This window comes from Amborella trichopoda, chromosome 11 (genome assembly GCF_054954075.1).
Source record: "Amborella trichopoda isolate Santa Cruz 75 chromosome 11, AtrichopodaSantaCruz75HAP2 v2.0, whole genome shotgun sequence".
Lineage (NCBI taxonomy): Eukaryota > Viridiplantae > Streptophyta > Magnoliopsida > Amborellales > Amborellaceae > Amborella > Amborella trichopoda.
Window position 1 is genome coordinate 3,981,955 of NC_142346.1, and position 19,653 is coordinate 4,001,607.

Here is a 19,653-nt window from a genome sequence, read left to right on the forward strand (position 1 = left end):
TTTTATTCAGTTTCTTCCTTTTTCATTTTCATTCTTAAAGCTTCATGGCAAAAAGTGAAATCGATCATGGCTAGATGAAGTTAAATAATAGTTTTCATCTGTGTAGGAAAAATTGAACCGGAATGGTTAACCGGACATGGGGCCAGAAGCAGGTCAACTTGCCTAGCCAAGCAAGTCACAGGCGGTCAAAAAACTGTTAAAAAAATAAAAAATTAATATATATATATATATATATATATATATATATATATATATATATATATATATATATATATATATATATATATATATATATATATATATATATATATATATATACAGCATGATTAAACAAAGCACATGTAAATGAAGTTGAAAATTAATTAAAAATATGAATTTTAAATAATCGATTTGTGCTTAAGGCTATTTTAGAAAATTTTCAAAAAACAGTGAGAAAATGTAAAACTAAATATTAATGGCCAAAAAAATTTCCAAACTTTGACAAAATGATGAAAACCATTAAAAAATGTATTATAAATAAAATTCCTTATTTTTTTGGATTTATATAAATTTTGATGAATTTTTTTAAAACACCCAACCGGTTCACTAAAACCGGCCATAGCCAGAACCAAGCAATGGCCAATTCCGATCTAACCACGCGGTTACGATGTAAACCGTCTGATTTTTCCTGCAGTGGTTCTCATAATTGGTAGCATTGCCAAAGTGTTGGATAAATTGAAGGTGAAAACAGTGAAACCCAACAAGGGCAGAGTGTTGAAGCTAGCCTTCTTAGGGCCTCTCCCCATGGTTAGGGGTGGCAATGGTTCGGGTCAGATCGGATCTGGGGGTAGCTAAACCTAGACCTAGACCCAAAACATAGGACTTGGACCCGATCAGGTCTAGAGTCCCCATACCTTGATCTTGACCCAAAATGTTTATAAGGGACCCGGACCGAACCCTAACCAAACCCGACCCAAAAATCAAAGAATGTATATCTTTAAATATATTTTATAAATATATAATAAGGAGGAGCTATCAGGGTTGGCATACACAATTATTAACAAAATAATAGACAAGAATATTGGAGAAAGAGGGACTTACTATATATTACCATATTTCCTTCTTAAAGCCCCTCATTAGCTCAACCGACATATTCGACATATGAATATGAGAGAGAGGGAGATATTTTTTAGCTATGTATACTTATAATTCCCTATGTTTTTTTGGAGAGAAGTTAAACTCCTTGCCATGCACAACCCTACCATCAAGTATTAAAGTTGCTCATATTTTTTTAATTTCTACGGTCACTTCTATAAAATTGAACATCATTTTCCAAAGAGACCACTTCAAATGAAAACCGAAAATGAGATACATCTTCCAAGAGACTTCTCTGAATGAGAGAGAAACTACTTCAAAAGCAACAGGAAGTTCAACAAAACTAACAAAAAAAGGTTTACTTCATATCAATAAGACCGCCTCAAACTTGCCAGGACAAATATCCTAAACTAGAATAGTGAGGTTCCCTTCCCTTCTTGTCGCCACCGATCTCAAAGTGCTTGCACCCCTACAAAACCAGTTCTCAAATTAGCGAATAAAGCACCGAACAAAGAATGAAACTATAGTAATTATTCAATATTCACCAGTGTGTTTGGTTTATGTGGGCTTTAAAGGCCTAATGAGTGGTTAATGAAAAATATTTATTATAGTGGAACATAAATTAAGTGAGAGTGTGATCCCTTGAAGACCATACTAAATAAATGATGTTTACTGATACCGGACTGTACTTGACGATTTAGGCTAGTCGGTTGAAAAATCCAATGTACCTGGGCATAAAAAATAAACCGCGAAGGTTGAGGCTGTAGCTTATGCTTAGATGAGTGAGCCGAGGGATTGTGTGACCCTTATGTGTGATGGTAGGCCTACGGGGGCCTAAACCTCATCCCTGATCCATCACATGGCATGCATATCGATAGATCGTTTGGGAAAGCAAGTTATCCATCTTTTGGGTGAAGCGTATGAATGTGCGAGAGATACTCCCATGCACTATAGAGCTATGGTCGCATCAGGTCGTGGTGACCTTAACTCGTCTCTAGGGGAGGACTTATAATCCACAAACTGGGATTACGACCCCTTGACTTATCGATCAGACTTTGGTGACGCGCTAGTGAGCCCCTACTTGGACTGTGGGTCATGGAAAATACTGAGTCGGTTTGATAAAACAAGTATGGTCTATAGTCCACAGTTGAAGGTAGAGTACCCCATAATTACAGATTGAATTCCTAAAACTATATAGATCATTTTCCCATCATATTAATTTAATTGTGTTCATTTTATTATTGAAATAATTTTAGTTTTATTATTTGAATTTTTATAAATCTCACAATATTTTATTTATGATTTTTGGACTTATAAAAATACAATTATTGATTTTACAAAATTATAAAACATTCAAATATATATTAAATTATTTTTTATAACATTTCATGGGGGCCCATAGTGCACATGGGCCTACCATGTGGCATGTGGGTGAGGCACACATGTGCCACATAGGGATAGCACGCCCCACTCCTTTGGATTCCTTTTGATAGCTTTGCCTTCAAATTATTTAAATATGGAAAGTGTATCTTATATGGTCAATTTGTAATTGTCACACCCCAAGAATTTACAGTACTATTACTCCTGAGATGTGATGGACAAAACATATATACATCTATTGATAGGACAGATTTACAGTGGCGAGGTCTTACATAGTAAATAAAGAAAGCTAGCACAACAACAGTATCTTCCAAGGTTGATCTTGACTAGCACTCAAAATGAATCCGTAGTTATCCTGAAAAAAATGTTTACCATAGTTTGATGAGTTTGGCTACTCAGTAAGTGATCATCATAATCCTAAAAATAATCATGATTGAAAGATATCAATTTTTTCCAAAATGAGATCTATTAACAGAAATGCATCAACAGTTTCACTTTCAATAAATGCATAATTTAAGTATAATCCGAGTAATTGAAATGCTTATAACACTTTTAACGGCAGTACAAAATTCAAAGGATTTCACAAAATACCCTACTGGCGTCCCAAGTAGGTCACCTATATACCCCATCAGCGTCCTGATGGGTCCACTTAATCCCTATTGGCATCCCAGATAGGTCCACTTAATCCCTGCAGGTCCACTTATACCTCACCGGCGTACCGGATGAGTCCACTTAAACCCTACCGACGTCCCAGATAGGTCCACTTATACCTCACCGGCGAACCGGATGAGTCCACTTGCATACTTAAATTATTTCTAAATCTCTTTAAACATTCGAAAGCAGCAATATCATGTACTCAACATATCACTGAAACCATTAATATGAATTTCACTTAAACCATTAATAACAGTCACTCTCTATAACATTTCAAAAATAACCAATCAAATATTTTGGGCTCAAATTTAGAAAGGTGGCAGTTTGTAAAGGCATTCTAGCATAATTGCCAATTTAATATGTATAGAAAAACTCTTATAAAAATTCAAGAATACGGAATTATCACAATTTATGGAATATCAATTCATAATTATTTCATTTTATTTTTAAAAAGAATGGATTATTTTTCGAGACAATGAGGTCACTTACACATAAAACTGATAAAATAAAGATTCTAGACGGAAATATCACTATTTATTAAAAATAGACTATTTTTCAGAAAGACGATGTCACTTACACACAAAACTTATAAAATAAAGATCCTGGACGGAAATATCACTATTTATTAAAAACAGACTATTTTTCAGGAAGACGATGTCACTTACACACAAAACTTATAAAATAAAAATCCTGGACGGAAATATCACTATTTATTAAAAACAGACTATTTTTCAAGAAGACGATGTCACTTACCCACAAATACTTGAGAAGGAGCTTCCGATAAAAATTCAGCTAGAGAGAGGAGTTCACTGTGTTTCGACCAGAGACAAAAATCTCATAAGTTTTCTAAGGTAAGAGTCCTCATCTCTCTGAATTTAAATTCTACTAATATATTATTTTATTCTTTTATTACGTTACAGGTGTGAGCGTTAGGTTACGCTTTAAACGACTAAAGCCCACGTCCTTTAGTGGACGTGGCAAGCGCAAAGAAGCAAAGAAGCTTTTAAACGAAAAGTTTTGAAAAGTAGAGATGGTCCCTAAGGACCATCATGTTCAAATGAATCATCATGTATTAAAAGTTTATTTTCTTCTTCTTTTTTTTCTTTTTCTTTTTTTTTTTTTCAAAAGTTTAGGATTGTTACAGTAATATAGTAAATATTGACCATATCTTATTTATTTAAGATAGTAAATATTAACTTGATATTTCTTGATATATTCTTATAGAATATATGAGATGGATAATGCAATTTTATGGAATGCATGATATCTTTAATGGGTTAATTTATTTAAATATATTGTTGGGAAATGGTTTAAAGAAAGGGGGATAATGGTTTATACACCTTTCATAATGTTGATGGCCCATCTATGGAATAGATGGCTCAGATCTCTCACCCCACAAGTCACCTTGATCAACGGTCCATATTCAATCCCAGGAAAGAGGCAAACTATGGGAAACCCTAAAGAAACCCTAGACCTAAATTTCACTATAAATAGGGATGCTCTCCCCCATCTCTACACACCTCTCTCTCTCCCATAACCCTCTCTCTCTCTCCTAAGACCTATAAGGGGTATGCCCCAACCCTAGGTCTCATTTTCTCTCTCTCTAGACCTAAAGATTTAAAGGTTGGGAAAATTAGGGTTGAGCGTAATTATTTTAGAGTTAGGGTTTTGTAGAGATTTAAGGGTAGTTATCTAGTTTGGTCGAATTAGCTTTCTTGGTTCGAGATTGAAGCTAGACCGCTGATATCGCATCATTGTATGTGGTGACTCGGTGTGGGGTGTAATGTACCCGGTTGAGGTAATCTCCGGCATCTTCTCTTTTACTTTCTTGCTCTTTTATTTTATATTGTCAAGCATATTATTAAGTTATAAAAATTGCATCAAGTGGTTGAGTTTTATTTTTATTGTTGTCCTGTTTTATTTTGAAATATTTATTTATTGTAAAATGACCATCTGGAAGTGACCTTTTTGACAAAATAAAAAGGGGTGATTATTATCATTAAAAAAAAAAATGTATTCCCCTGAGAAAGATCACATAGGTCTTTCTTTCATTGGTATCAGTGCTAGTTTTACTTTATTGCCATTAGGAGTATTTTCTTATTTTTCTTTGCTTGATAATAGAAAGGTATGGCTGCTCGTACTTTAATCTCAGAGATTCTGAAAGTTGAAAAGTTTGATGGGACCAATTTTCCTTCATGAAAAAGAAAAATCAAATTTGTGCCCTATGAGGAAAACTTGCATGAGGTACTCTTTGAGGGCCGACCTCGTCGTCCAACTGACGACTCATCTCAAGAAATCAAAGATGAGTACGTCAATTGTAAGATGATGAATCTGAGATGCAAATACATTCTTTTATTTGCAATGACTAACTCATATGCTTCTGAGTATGAGTCAATCTATACTGCAAATTAGATTTATGATAAACTTGAGAGAGAGCAAACCATGGCTATGAAGAGGTATAATGAGCTAAAGATGGCAGAAGGTATCAAGTTTGCATATCATGTGCACGTCTTTCACGCGCTAATCAGAGAGCTAGAATACACAGGCATAAAACCCAATGAATCTATGCAAGTGATTCATCTTATAAATGCACTTCCTAATTCATGAGAGACTTTTATATCTTCCCTTTCTACTTGAAGAAAGGCACCAAAAGTGGAGAAGCTCATCACGACAATCAAATCAGAAGAAGAGAAGAGGAATTCAAGGCAAACTCCAAGGGACGTTGTACAAATGGTAAAATCTCCATCTTCTTTTAAATTTAATAAAGAAAATGGAAGAAATTATTTTGGAAAGAAAAGAGATTTCAAAAGAAGAGATTTTGGAAATAAGGGAGCAAGGAGAGAGACTCGAACTTGTTTTGTTTGCAAGAAGGTAGGCCACATAGCCAATAGTTGTCGGTTCAACAAATTTGGAAGTATCAACAAGGAATTGGCATGTGTGGTTTTTGAATCTATGCTGGCTGACCCCAAGGGAGCCTCTTGGTGTCTTGACTCTGGGGCAACGGCCCATGTCACAAACACTAAGGATGGTTTCCGTTCTTTCACTCCCTTAGGGCCAAGACAGCAGCATATTTACATGGGAAGAAATCAGAAGACTGATGTACTTGGAGTTGGAGATATTGAGCTGAAATTGAAGAGTAGGAGCGCATTAATCCTAAAGCGAGCACTTTATGCTTCTGATATAAGGAAGTGCTTGGTTTCAGTTCCTAAGATGTCTATAGCTAGATTCATAACCACTTTCATTGGGGAGAAAGTGGTGGTCAAAAAGGGGAAAAATGTGATCATGACTGGACGACTTGTAGATGGGCTATTAACTATTGAAATAAAAGAGAATGTTGCTTATGTCTCGTCCCCTAATGAATTGGATGCTACCCTATGGCATATGAGGTTAGAACACAATAATATCAAACAAATGGAAAGATTAAAAAGGGATAGGATACTTTAAAATTATAAAAGAGATTTATCGAAAGTATACGAGTCTTGTGTGCAAGAAAAATTAATAAGGAAAAATACTACAAGGGCAAAAAGAGCTACTAGCGTATTGAAAATCATTCATAGTGACATATGTGGACCTATTAATGTGACCACCAAAAGTGGAGATATTTTATCTCTTTTATAGATGATCACTCACGATATAGCCATGTGTACCTTATTCCTGCAAAATTAGAAGCTTTAAAAAAATTCAAAGAATATAAGACCCAGGTAGAGAATCAAACCAATCTGAAAATTAAAGTCCTTAGAACCGATAGAGGAGGGGAATATTCATCTGACCTTTTCAAAGAATTTTGCATTGAAAATAAGATCATTCATCAATACATCATGTCTTATAGTCTTGAACAAAATGGTGTAGCTGAGAGAAGGAATAAGACCTTAGCGAAAATGGTAAGGAGTATGATGGGGCATGCAAATCTCTCCTTGGAGTTTTAGGAAGAAGCCGTATTAACGGCATGTTACATCCTTAACCGAACTCCCACAAAAATTGCCCCACTTATTCCTCACAAAATTTTCACAGATCGTACTCCCTCCCTTGAACACATGAGAGTTTGAGGTTGCTCAGCCCATGTCCTTATCCCGCATCAAAATAAAACCAAATTGCAATTCATAACTGTCAAAACTATTTTCATTGGTTACCTAGATCATGATAAGGGGTATCGATTTTACAACCTTGAAACATGTGTGGTTATTGAAAGCCGCGATGCTCACTTCTTCGAAGAAGAGTTCCTTGAAGCAAGGGTGAGTAAAAAACAAGCCGACTTTTATGAGGAGGCAAAAAACAAAGGTTTAGTTCGAGACCCTGAACCTGAAACTTCTAAATCAACCCAACCTGATCCTGAACTCCCTAAAGAAAGTAACATTTACCTGAACCAAAATAAAGTAACCGAGTCGGTAGACGACCACTTTACCTAAAACAATTTGTCTACCTTAGAGAACATTTTGATAAGGTTATGGAAGATCCAGATTCAGAACCTATAACTCATCGTGAAGCTTTAACCTGTCCTGAAAGAGAATACTGGGTAGAAGCTATGAAAAATGAGTATGCTTTCATTAACCAAAACCATGTATGGCAATTAGTACATCTACCTCAAAAGCATAAGGTCATTGGTTGTAAGTGGATTTTCAAGAAAAAGTTGAACTCTGAAGGGAAAATAGAAAAATACAAAGCTATGTTGGTTGCAAAGGGTTTTACCTAGAAATAAGGGATAGATTATAAGGAAACATTTTTCCTGACACCAAATTTACATCCATCTGAATCATTATGGCTATAACAGCCCATTTTGACTTTGAGGTTCATCAAATGGATGTCAAAACAGCCTTTCTAAATTAGGATTTAGAAGAAGAAATTTACATAACTCAACTTGAGGGATTTGAGGAGAAAGGGAAAGATAACCTAGTATGCAAACTTAAAAAATCCCTTTATGACCTGAAATAAGCATCGCGACAGTGGTACATAAAATTTCAAGCGACCTTCGCTCTTGCAGGATTCTCTACAAATAATGAGGATTATTACATATATCAAAAGGTCAGTGAAAGTGATGTGGTCTTTATATCGTTATATGTGGATGATATGCTAATTGTTAGTAGCTCAATTACCCTAGTAGTAGAGACGAAAAATTTCCTTACACAACACTTCGATATGAAGGATCTTGGTGAACCTTCATATGTGTTGGGCATCAATGTAATAAGAAATATGAGACAGAAGACTATCCAACTTTCCCAGGCAACCTACTATAAGAGGATACTGAAAAAGTTTGATATAAGTATATGTAAGCCCATGTCAAGCTTAGTAAAAAAATGTGTTCTACCAAAGACATAGATATAAGAGCCATGGAGAGAGTGTCATTTACAGGAGCGCAGTTGGGTCCCTTATGTAGGCCATGACGGGAACAAGGTCTGACTTATCCTTCGTCATGAGTTTGGTGAGCCGTTTTCAAAGCAATACAGGAGAGGAGCATTGGAAAGCAGTAAAAAGAATTCTCAGATATTTAAAGGAAACCATGAACTATGCGCTCACATATAAGGGGAAACTAAAATAGCAATAGAGGGATATTTAAATGCAAGCTATCTCGCGGATCCAGATGATGCGAAGTCTACATCTGGGTATGTGTTTATGCTTGGAGGGGGTGCGGTTTCTTGGAAGTCAAATAAACAAGATATTGTGGCTTTGTCCACTATGGAATCCGAGTATGTGGCATGCTGTCTAGCAGCCAAGGAGGTCGTGTGGATTAAGAAGATTCTTAATCAACTTAATTTTACATTCTATATGTTGTGAGGTCGTGCGAATTTTCTGTGACAATACGGCGGCTATTTGTGTCTCTAAGGAGCCTCGATTTCACAAGAATTCTAAGCATATCAAGTCATACTTCTATCACTTGAGAAATGATGTGCGATTGAAAGAGATCGAGATCAGCTATACATCTATAAATTTGATGATTGCAGACCCTCTGACTAAGAGAGTTGTCCCTAATGTTTTTGTAAGACATGTGAGAGAGATGGGGATAAAAGAATGTGAGGAAGAGATAATGTATGGCCAAGTATGAGATGTTGGGTTTATGTGGCCTTTAAAGGCCTCATGAGTGTGTAATGAAAAAAATTTATTATAGTGGAACATAACTCAGTGGGAGTGTGGTCCCTTGAGAACCATACTAAGCAAATGACGTTTGCTGATACCGAACTGTGCTTGACGATTTAGGCCAGTCAGTTGGAAAACTCAAGGTACTTGGGCATAAAGATTAAACCGAGAAGGGTTTTTGGGTTAGCCCTTGATGAAATCGGAGCTTATACTTAAATGAGTGAGTCGAGGGACTGTGTGACTATTGTGTGTGATGGTAGGCCTACAGAGACGGGGGCCAAAACCTCATCCATGATCCATCATACGGCATGTATATCGATAGATCTTTCGAAAAAGTAAGTTATCCACCTTTTGAGTGAAGCGTATGCATGTGCAAGAGATACCCCTATGCACCATAGAGCTATGGTCACGTCAGGTCGTGGTGATCTTGACTCATCTTTAGGGGACAACCTGTAATCCACAGACTGGGATTACGACCAATTGACTTATTGGCCAGACTTTGGTGACCCACTAGTGAACCCCTGCTTGGGCTATGGGTCATGGAAAACATTTGGTCGGTTCGATAAAACAAGTGTGGTCTGTAGTCCACAGTTGAAGGTGGAGTACCCCATAATTACATATTGAATTCTTAAAACCATATAGATCATTTTCCCATCATATTAACTTAATTGTGTTCATTTTATTATTGAAATAATTTTATTTTTATTATTTGAATTTTTATGAATCTCTCAATATTTTATTTATGATTTTTGGACTTATAAAAATATAATTATTGATTTTACAAAGTTATAAAACATTCAAATATATATTAAATTGTTTTTTATAAAATTCCATGGGGGCCCATAGTGCACATGGGCCCCACCGTGTGGCATGTGGGTGGGGCCCACCATGTGGCATGTGGGTGGGGCCCACATGTGCCACATAGGGGTAGCACGCCCCACCCCTTTGGATTCCTTTTGATAGCTTTGTGTTCAAGTTATTTAAATATGGAATGTGTATCTTATGTGGTCAATTTGTAATATAGGTCAATTTGTAATATAGTAAATATGATCATATCTTATCTATTTAAGATAGTAAATATTAACTTGATATTTCTTGATATATTCTTATGGAATATATGAGATGGATAATACAATTTTATAGAATGCATGATATTTTTAATAGATGTAATTTATTTAAATATAAAAAATGGTTTAAGGAAAGGCGGATAATGGTTCATTCACCTTCCATAATGTTGATGGTCCATCTATGGAATAGATGGCTCAGATCTCTTACCCCACAAGTCACTTTGATCAACGATCCATATTCAATCTCAAGAAAGAGGGAAACTATGAGAAACTCTTAAGAAACCGTCGATCCAAATTTCAATATAAATAGGGGTGCTCTCCCTCCATCTCTACACACCTCTCTCTCTCTAAATTTCACTATAAATAGGGGTGCTCTCCCTCAGTCTCTACACACCTCTCTCTCTCCCATAACCTCTCTCTCTCTCCTAGGACCCATAGGGGGCACACCCCAACCCTAGGTCTCCTTTCTTTCTCTCTTGACCTAAAGATGGGTTAGAAAAATTAGGCTTTTAGCCTAATTATTTTGGAGTTAGGGTTTTGTAGAGATTTAAGGGTGGTTACCTAGTTTGACCGAAATTAGTTTTCTCAGTTCGAGATTGAAGCTAGACTGCTGATCCCGCGACATTGGATGTAGTGACACGTAATGAAGTGTAATAAGCCCGATTGAGGTAATCTCCGGCATCTTCTCTTTTACTTTCTTGCTCTTTTATTTTATATTTTCAAGCATAGTATTTAGTTATAAAAATGGTGTCAAGTGGTTGAGTTTTATTTTTATTGTTGTCCTGTTTTATTTTGAAATATTTATTTATTGTAAAAGGACCATATAGTGATATTTTTACCAAAATAAAAATGGGTAATTATTATCATTAAAAAAAAAAAAATTATATTCCCTTGAGAAAGATCACATAGGTCTTTCTTTCGTAGTAACCTTCAATAGGCTCACCTTGATTGGGTGTCGAGAAACATGTTTGCAACTCTGACATTGCAGCCTAAGCACAATCTTCTTAGTTGTTTTAGCCTGAGAAAGGTGACAATAGTATGTCACAAAAAATGCACCCCAAAAGCTAAACTCACACATATGAAACCAGGACAAAGAATTTCCATAGCCATTTTGAAATTACCTTCTTGTGGAAAACTGGCTTATTCTGACCTCCATAACCAGATTGCTTCCGATCATAACGCCTTTTCCCTTGAGCAGCAAGGCTGTCCTTGCCTTTCTTGGATTGTGTAACCTTATGTAAGGTATGTTTTTTACATTTCTTGTTCTTGCAGTAGGTCTTCTTAGTCTTCGGAACGTTCACCTGCATAATTTCATAGTTAGGCCACATATTGGCAATCTAAAAATCTAACCAGAGCATTAGAAGATGTGTCCAAACTCAAAAAAACTAGCAATCAAGAAAACACTCATAAAAATGTTCCCTAGGAACACCATGAAAAGAAGACCATTGAACATGATTCATAAAAATGGTCAGTTGCATGTTATCAGTATAGTTAGAGTTACAAGAGACAGAGAGAGAGAGATAGGACTCAGACCACGAAAGCAAAACTTGTTAAATATTACCACTAAAAAATACTAAATTAGAAAAATGGCAGCATGAAAAGAGAAAATCGATATCTTAATCTCAAATTTCCTTTTGTTACGAGGTAGTCATTTAAATGTCCAAGAAGAGACATAAGTTACCCTGTTTAGAAAGAAGGCATGCCAAAAAACAAAATACATAGAAAAAGTAAGGATCAAGTGTGACAGTATATATATGATCCATGACAAAAATTGGTTACATAAATGCATGAATGACACAGCCCCTTAATAAATTTTCTCTCAAATACAGAGATGGGGTGGGACAGAGATGGGCTTTGACGATGACACTGGGTTCCAGATTTACACCAAGGCTCCAATCTATGATGGTGCAGCATGTTTACAAGGGTCAACACTCCATAGGGTTCAAACTCAGGCATTATTGGACTACTATTGTGAGCTCTACCACCTAACTCAGGCAATATTGGACTGCTATTGTGAGCTCTACTACCTTCCCACCAGCTTCACATGCGAATGATATAGCAAATTATCATATATACTAGTAAAACATAAAATGTTATTTATAAAAACAATTGAACAGACTTATCAATGAGTATCGATTTATCAGGTCGAAGAATTATACATCTATAACAGTTGATGGACACTAACACTGATGTGCACGACCATGTAACACTCATAGGATCTCAAATTTCAACCTATGTTTCTTTAATCTATTGGCTTCATCTTTGATAAGATCCTCTCTTAAGGTGCACATTGATCATATACCAGATTCTATAAAACAATGCTAATCATTAGATCCATCCATGACATAATAATTAACGGATATGATTCCTATCATGAAAAAGGCAACATAAAGAATATCTGATAGGTATGAAGAAGCATAGTTGACCATATCAAAAAAAATGAGAAATCCAAAAATTACATACAATTGGAAATGTGAGAGAAAATGAAAAAAAGAAAAAGAAAAAGGAAAACCTGAGACTAAGATACGGGCTTTTCATGGCATGACATAATGGTCAAGGAAATTGGGGCAAAATAAAAAGAGAGGTTTTTTGTAACCAATAAATTAATACAACATATTCCTGCTCATAAACAAGGGAACATCAGAAGAAGTCATGAAAGAATCAGCTGAGATCCAACTATAAATTAAATGGGGAGAGAGAGGGTGAGAGAGAGAGAGAGAGAGTAGAGGGGGCCTTCAAGAATTTAGCATCAACTTCGATCAGCTTCATCAATACAAAATTTCTCCTTGCTTGTTTTCATGCAACCCTCTGGCATTGCTCAACTTGCATTCTTGCATCCTTGAACCCCCTACTGATTTCATCGGGTTCCAATCTCTCAAGTTCCCCTCTCTGCAAAATGTGTCACGTGATGATGGGGCACTCGAAATCATAGTTTCCCATAGCCCGCGATTGGAGTACCTCAAAGTAGAAGATTGCGACAGCCTCTACCATATCAAAATTCATTCCCCAAGTCTTTTAGTTTTTCATCTTAGCAGTGGATTTAGTGACATTAATTACTTACCCTTTTTCTAGTGACATTAATTTGGATGAAAGTTCCAACTAAAAGAAACCAAATATTTAGTGGTCCTCGAGCACGACATGCAATTGATTGGGTTCTTGCTATCCAACATCATACGTTTGTGGTTGGATTTGAGGAATATTCTTCACAGAATATCCTAAACCGGTTAGCTTCGATCCCTAGAGGGTCTCCCCGGGTGAAGGTGGTCCTCAAGCATCAATATCTATATCCGAGTTTGAATGGATGATGTAACTAATCCAGTGGGACTTCTAATGTCATTGATGTTGGCTTCTAATGTCAATTAATAACCATATGCTCAAACTCAAAGTGTCCACTCTGAATTCCTTGGCCAAGGCTCTCGTGAATCAATGGAGAGAATCATCTCCTACTCTACTGCAACTTAGTTATTACAATCCTTGGCTTGATTTGACATTGAATGGGCTTTAAGCCTTGGCTTGATTTGGTCTTGAATGGTTTTACAAATTATTGTCGTATATTTGGATATTTAGATCATGATCATCTAATTTCTCTAACGTTCTGATTCATTCGTGAACATTGTGTCTCTGTTCTGAGTCATTCATAGAGCTTGGTGACTAGAGCTTGGTCTTAAGGACTAATTGTTGTGATGAACTCGTTGTATATATCCTGAATTCACCCTCTAGAATATTCCTACATTCCTAACAATGTTAACAAAACTTGCCTTCTCAAATGTAGAAAAAATTGCTTCTGGACTCTAATTAGTTAATCAACCATTTAAAGCTTCTTGGAGAGAGAGAGAGAGAGAGAGAGAGATTGATTGATTTCAGAAAAACAAAAGGTTATCTTGTGCACTTCTAAGTTCTACGAACCGGGATACAGAAAAACAGAAGGGTTTATTATGCACTTCTAGGTTCTATGTATTCGGAACCAATAGCTTATTATGTAAATCACGAGAGTCTTGTATTTTACAAAGATAAAGAGAGAAAAATGTGTAGAGATAGAGAGGGATGAGTTACATTTTCCACCAACAGTCATATACACCACCCTTAAATTCGATGGTTGTGATCTCACCAACAATCAACCGTTTGTTACATACACAACCCTTAAATTCGATTGTTACATACACCACCTTTAAATTAAATTTGACGTCTGCAAAGTACACACTATAGCGCCCTTCCACCCTCTCACAGGCCCTTCCACCCTCTCACAGGATGCGTATCGCATGCTTCATGTGCTCAGTACTTGCACCATTACTCTCAACTTTGTTCCAACACTTAAATACCACTCAGTCCACACTCTCATCTTCAATCACTTAAATACCACTCAGTCCACACTCTCATCTTCAATCACTTAAATACCACTCAGTCCACACTCTCATCTTCAATCACTTAAATACCACTCAGTCTACACTCTCATCTTCAATGTGTGACTAAAAACTCACACATATATTTCTTTACAAAATAAAGCTCAGGATAAATAGACAAAACACTATGTTATTTTGAAGGGTGAGATTTGCATAAGGTTGCAACCTTAAACAATCCAATTAAGGTGCACCTCTAAATTTTATCATAAATGTAATTTTGATATAAAAAATTCTTAGGATGGCTTGAGAATCTATTTTCATCTCTAATTATAAAATTTTAAAAATAGTTCAAATCAAGTCGATCTATAAACACATGAAAATCTTGAAAATGCACGGTCTTAGATTATACATTGCAAGATACTCTATTTCGCAGACTCAAAATCTTTAATACTTATCATATTCATACATCTCGATGTCCAGATGATAAATTAGAGAGTTTTCCAACATCCAAACAACTTTTTATTACAGCATTTTGAGGTGCGATATTTTAAAGTTGCAACCTTATATAAAGGTTTTCCTATTTTGAAATACACAACTATTCTACAAAACAAAAAATGTAACATTGGACCCATCTGTTTCCATCTAGTTTCGGCCATAAACAGTTTCTTCTAGTTTCCGCCGTAAGCAGTTATTGCTGTGGTTTTGAAGCTATTTCTTAATTATAAAGATTCAATGACTTCAAGAGAGTTGCATAATTGTCCAAAAGTTGCATGATCCTTGGCAATGAGTGCAATCCTAAACTTGCAGGCTATTTTCTGTTTCTGGACAAAATAATCAAAATACAACAACAATGTTTGAAAGATGGCAGCATAATGGTCGGTAGCATTATATGTGTGTTGTTATAACATGTTTTAAAATAGAAGAGCATATCTCAAATTGCTGAGAACACAAAAGCAACATTATAAAATGCTTTGAACCCTTGTGGCTAACTAATGCTGTCCCCCAATAATTCCTTTCAGCTACAAAATATAGCCAATGATTTCAAATTGCTGAAAACAATATGATAATCATTCTTTCAAAATATATTGATGATAGACAATAAGCATTCTTCCTCAAAACACCAACCAAACATGAGATTTGGTTTTGAAAATTTGCAAGTCTTAGCTGGAATTTTTGAATATGATCTTGGCACGAGAAGAAGCTTTCGGAAGCGAATGCAACTGGTTTTCGAGGCTTAATTGTTTGGCTTGATCCATGCCTTTGCTAGTCTCAATGATCTCAATGAAGAATTCATCCAGCACTTTGGTGTTCAACAGCAAGAACTTAATTAACTCCATATCTTCTAACCGAATCTCTCCCAGAATTATGTACACTCTTCTGAGGAACCCCAACCAAGATCCAGATTGACAATTCATGTTTTCCCAAAAGCATCCATCACTTTGGCTTTCAAGCTGTGAAGACTTCAAAAAATGAAACCAAAAAAGAAATCAAAAGAAATCAAGAAATATAAAGGCACCATGGTGAGAAGCCTTCAAAAAATAAAACCAAAAAATAAATCAAGAAATATAAAGGCACCAAGTAACGTATGAAAAATATAAGTGAAAGTATAAGCTAAATGAGATCTTATCATCAAGCATACCTGAATGGTCAGATATTCAAGTATGCGAAACTTCTCAGAAGACAAGCAAAGCCCTTAACCTCCATTATCTTGCTTGTATTTAAACTCAGAACTAAAAGCCTGAGATAATTGTAAGTGGTAGGGAGTCTCTCAGGAACAACTCCTCTGAAAAAATACTGCCACAAGTTCATGGAACGCAGGTACAATTATCTCTATAGAACTGATAGTGTTAAAAAAAATCCCACCAAATAAATCCATCAATATACATTAGAACAATACTGGAAGCAACTCTTACCTGCATAAAAGAATAGTGAATGAAAAGCAACTCTTACCTGCATAAAAGAATCATGTATGAAAAGCACCTCTAATCCAAGGAGACCCTCCAGATCGTTGCTAATCATGGTAGCAAAGGCATTATCCCTTTTGGGATGAGCTACGACAAACACCTTCAAGTTGGAACTTTTACTCAAATTTATGGCATTAAATTTGCCTTGTACATATAAAAATGAAAGGCTGGAGGCATGAATTTTGAGATGGTAAAGGCCATCACAGTCAAATAGTTGTAATTTCTTCAACCGCCCACTCCCTGAAACTAGAGACTCCAATATGCTAACATTGAGCCTCACCGAAGCTAGAGTGAGATTCTTGAGAGATGGTATGCCCTTGTAATCGCAAGAGGGATTGAGTGAGTAAAAACTCAAGTCCAAAGCCATCAAAGAGCTACAAGAAAATAGAGAAGTGTGCATTCTATAACTCATCAAAATAATGCCATTCACTTCTTCTTGCACCTCACCTCACGAGAGAAGTTCAGTTCGAGTTTTACAGGCCTGTTCTTGTTAACAAAGGTATCCATTGATCCAAATCACATTGACCTGCTCGTGTGTACAATAGAGAATGGGGCCGCTGTGGAGAGAAGGGGCTTGCTCAACAATAAAAGACCAGTTTAAATCTAAGTTGATGTTGCCGGTGTCATCCGTGATGTTCAATGAGGGAGCGCAGAAGCCCATACATACCTCCATCTCCTAGACAAAATACAAGTCCTGCCTGCTTCTCTTATGTGCAAGAGAGAGACAATGGATTCTAAGATACAGTCTGGTAGAAAGCTGATTCTATCAGCTTTTGGAAGACTATCCATCAGTATGAGTAACAGAGGGGAACAGAGATCAAAAAATTTTGTTGTCAAGAACTGGAGCTCCTTCTGGTGTCCCCTTTGCCCTTTTTATATGGCAAAACACTACGCCTTCTTCTCAATTTTCGAGATAAACTTGACCTTGTTTTTGGGGTAACTGCACGCTGTTTATATCGCACACAGTTTCGAAAGTGCCATGTTTAACAGTGAGCAACGAATTAAGAAGTAGCAAGTTAGCGAGTTTTAATAATGTGAGAGAGATAGGACCAGCCGGATCTAGACTTTTTTGAAAAATATTTATGGGATTGTGCCCGACCCGATCGGACCTGACCTAAAAATAAAAATATATATATTTAAATATTATGTTAAATATATAAGGTTGCAACTTTAAACAATCCAATTAAAACGCACCTTTAAATTTTATAATAATATGTAATGTTAGTATAAATAAAAAAATTTTAGGATTATCTCAAAATCTATTTTCATATTTAATTATAAAATTTTAAACTCAAAAAATAATTAAAATCAAGTAGATCTTTAAACATGTAAAAATATTGAAAATGGACGGTCTAGATAATGTGTTGTAAGATGCTATCAAAATTTTATTTTTTTTTCATATTTATATCGAGATAATCAATTATGGATCAGAAATTTTAGAAAAAATTAAAATTCAAATACGAAATGAGGTTGTGTTAGTAAAAAATTGTAGGATGGCCAAAAAATTTAGAAAAAAGTTTATGTTTGAAATTTTAGGTGCTCTTTGAGGTGAGACAATAATCTTTTAAGGAGGACGGATATTCTGAGAGCTAAGCCTATATCCAATGGGTTTTTAAGGTGCACTTTACTTCTATAGGATAAGGTTGACACCGTATATAAAAAAAATTTTCAACCTGTTTTATCTCCATGAATTCCTAAAATCTCAAACATAATTTTCTGATTATATCCTAAATTTTAGATGGGTAACTCTCAGAATATCTGTCCTCCCGAAACGTTTATTGTCTTATTTCATAGAACTCCTAAAATTTCAAACATAAATTTTTTTTCTAAAATTTCTGGCCTTCCTACAATCTCTTACTAAAATGTGAAAACTATTGTACTCTCTCCCTCTCCATATCAGGTAGCTCTCTCTCTCTCCGTCTCTCTCCTATACACGTTAGAAAATAACTAGAAAATATGGAAGAAGTTATAAAAATAAATCAAAAATCTTCAAATTTTGGGAAACTTTACCTATTATATTAGAAAAAGTTTATATAGAGTTAAGGTTCTAAACAATCAAATTATAGCCCACCTCAAAAATTTTACTAGAAGAGATTGTTTTAATTCTCAAATATCCTCAAATTGATCATCTCTACATCAATATGCATGAACATGAGAAAAAATAGATTTTAAGTTTTGGAAATATAATGCATTTGTGGACTGTCAATTTTCAAGATTTTCAAAGTTTTCATAGATCTGCTTGATCCACAATATTTTTTAAGCTTTAAATTTTATAATTAAAGATAAAAATATACTTTAAGATTACCACAAAAATTCCCTGTAATGAAATCACATTTCTCTACACTATTTGAAGATGTGCTTTACTACCCTATTATTATGTCTAAAAAAAGAGTATGATCCTATGAGTCCCTCCCACATCCATGTATATAGGATCTGAAATAATCATTATTAAATTTGGCATAGATATCTAAAAACGTTATCACATGGATGTGAGACTTGACTTTTTTAGAGATTTGTGTCAAATTTAATAGTGATCCTTTAAGGTCCTGCACATATAGGTGTGGGAGGGTCTCATAGGATCAGTACTCCCCTAAAAAAACTGCCTACCTTTACATATGTTGTTAAATTCTTGTATTTTAAAAAGTTTGCCCAAAGATTTACTTTAATCTAATGAAGAGCCAAAGTGTTTCTTTTGGTTTTTCACAGGTTAACTATGAGCCAAAGTATTCCCTTTTCTCAGCCATGATAATGAGTTGATAATGATTTCGCACACCAATACAAAGAGACGAATCAAAGTAGGTTACATTCATTTTTATCCATTGGATTTTGAATCGAGTGGTTGTAAATGTGTCATTGACTATGTTCAAAATTCAAAAAAAAAAAAAAAAAAAAGGAAAGTTCCAATTTAAAATTAGATGGTTAGAGGTATTTGTGACCTTATACCAAAGGTAAATTGTCTCGTAGCAAAGAATCCCAATTAGTTAAAGCAGAGGTTTTGAACATGGAATCAGGGTTTGGATCACCAAAATATTTTATGAATCTGATCTATGGTTGAATCAATAAAAAGTTTAAAAAAAAAAAAAAACAACGAGTTATGACATTGGG

At 35.3% G+C, this 19,653-nt stretch overlaps 1 protein-coding gene and 1 long non-coding RNA gene across 2 annotated transcripts; both read right to left on the minus strand.

Annotated features, from left to right (window-relative positions):
* Window positions 1-1,343: 1,343 nt before the first annotated feature.
* On the minus strand, window positions 1,344-11,566 carry LOC148779681 (large ribosomal subunit protein eL42-like). The gene is made up of 3 exons (XM_088850781.1): window positions 11,366-11,566; window positions 11,188-11,262; window positions 1,344-1,543 (listed from the first exon to the last, which is right to left on the minus strand). The coding sequence occupies exons 1-3, from the start codon at window positions 11,549-11,551 to the stop codon at window positions 1,457-1,459; spliced, it is 348 nt and encodes a 115-aa protein (XP_088706907.1). The 5' UTR covers window positions 11,552-11,566; the 3' UTR covers window positions 1,344-1,456.
* A 4,031-nt stretch (window positions 11,567-15,597) lies between these two features.
* Window positions 15,598-17,227, minus strand: LOC110007868 (uncharacterized). Its single transcript, XR_016045025.1, has 3 exons — window positions 16,535-17,227; window positions 16,224-16,378; window positions 15,598-16,044 (listed from the first exon to the last, which is right to left on the minus strand). It is a non-coding gene; the product is annotated as an uncharacterized LOC110007868 (long non-coding RNA).
* Window positions 17,228-19,653: the final 2,426 nt, after the last annotated feature.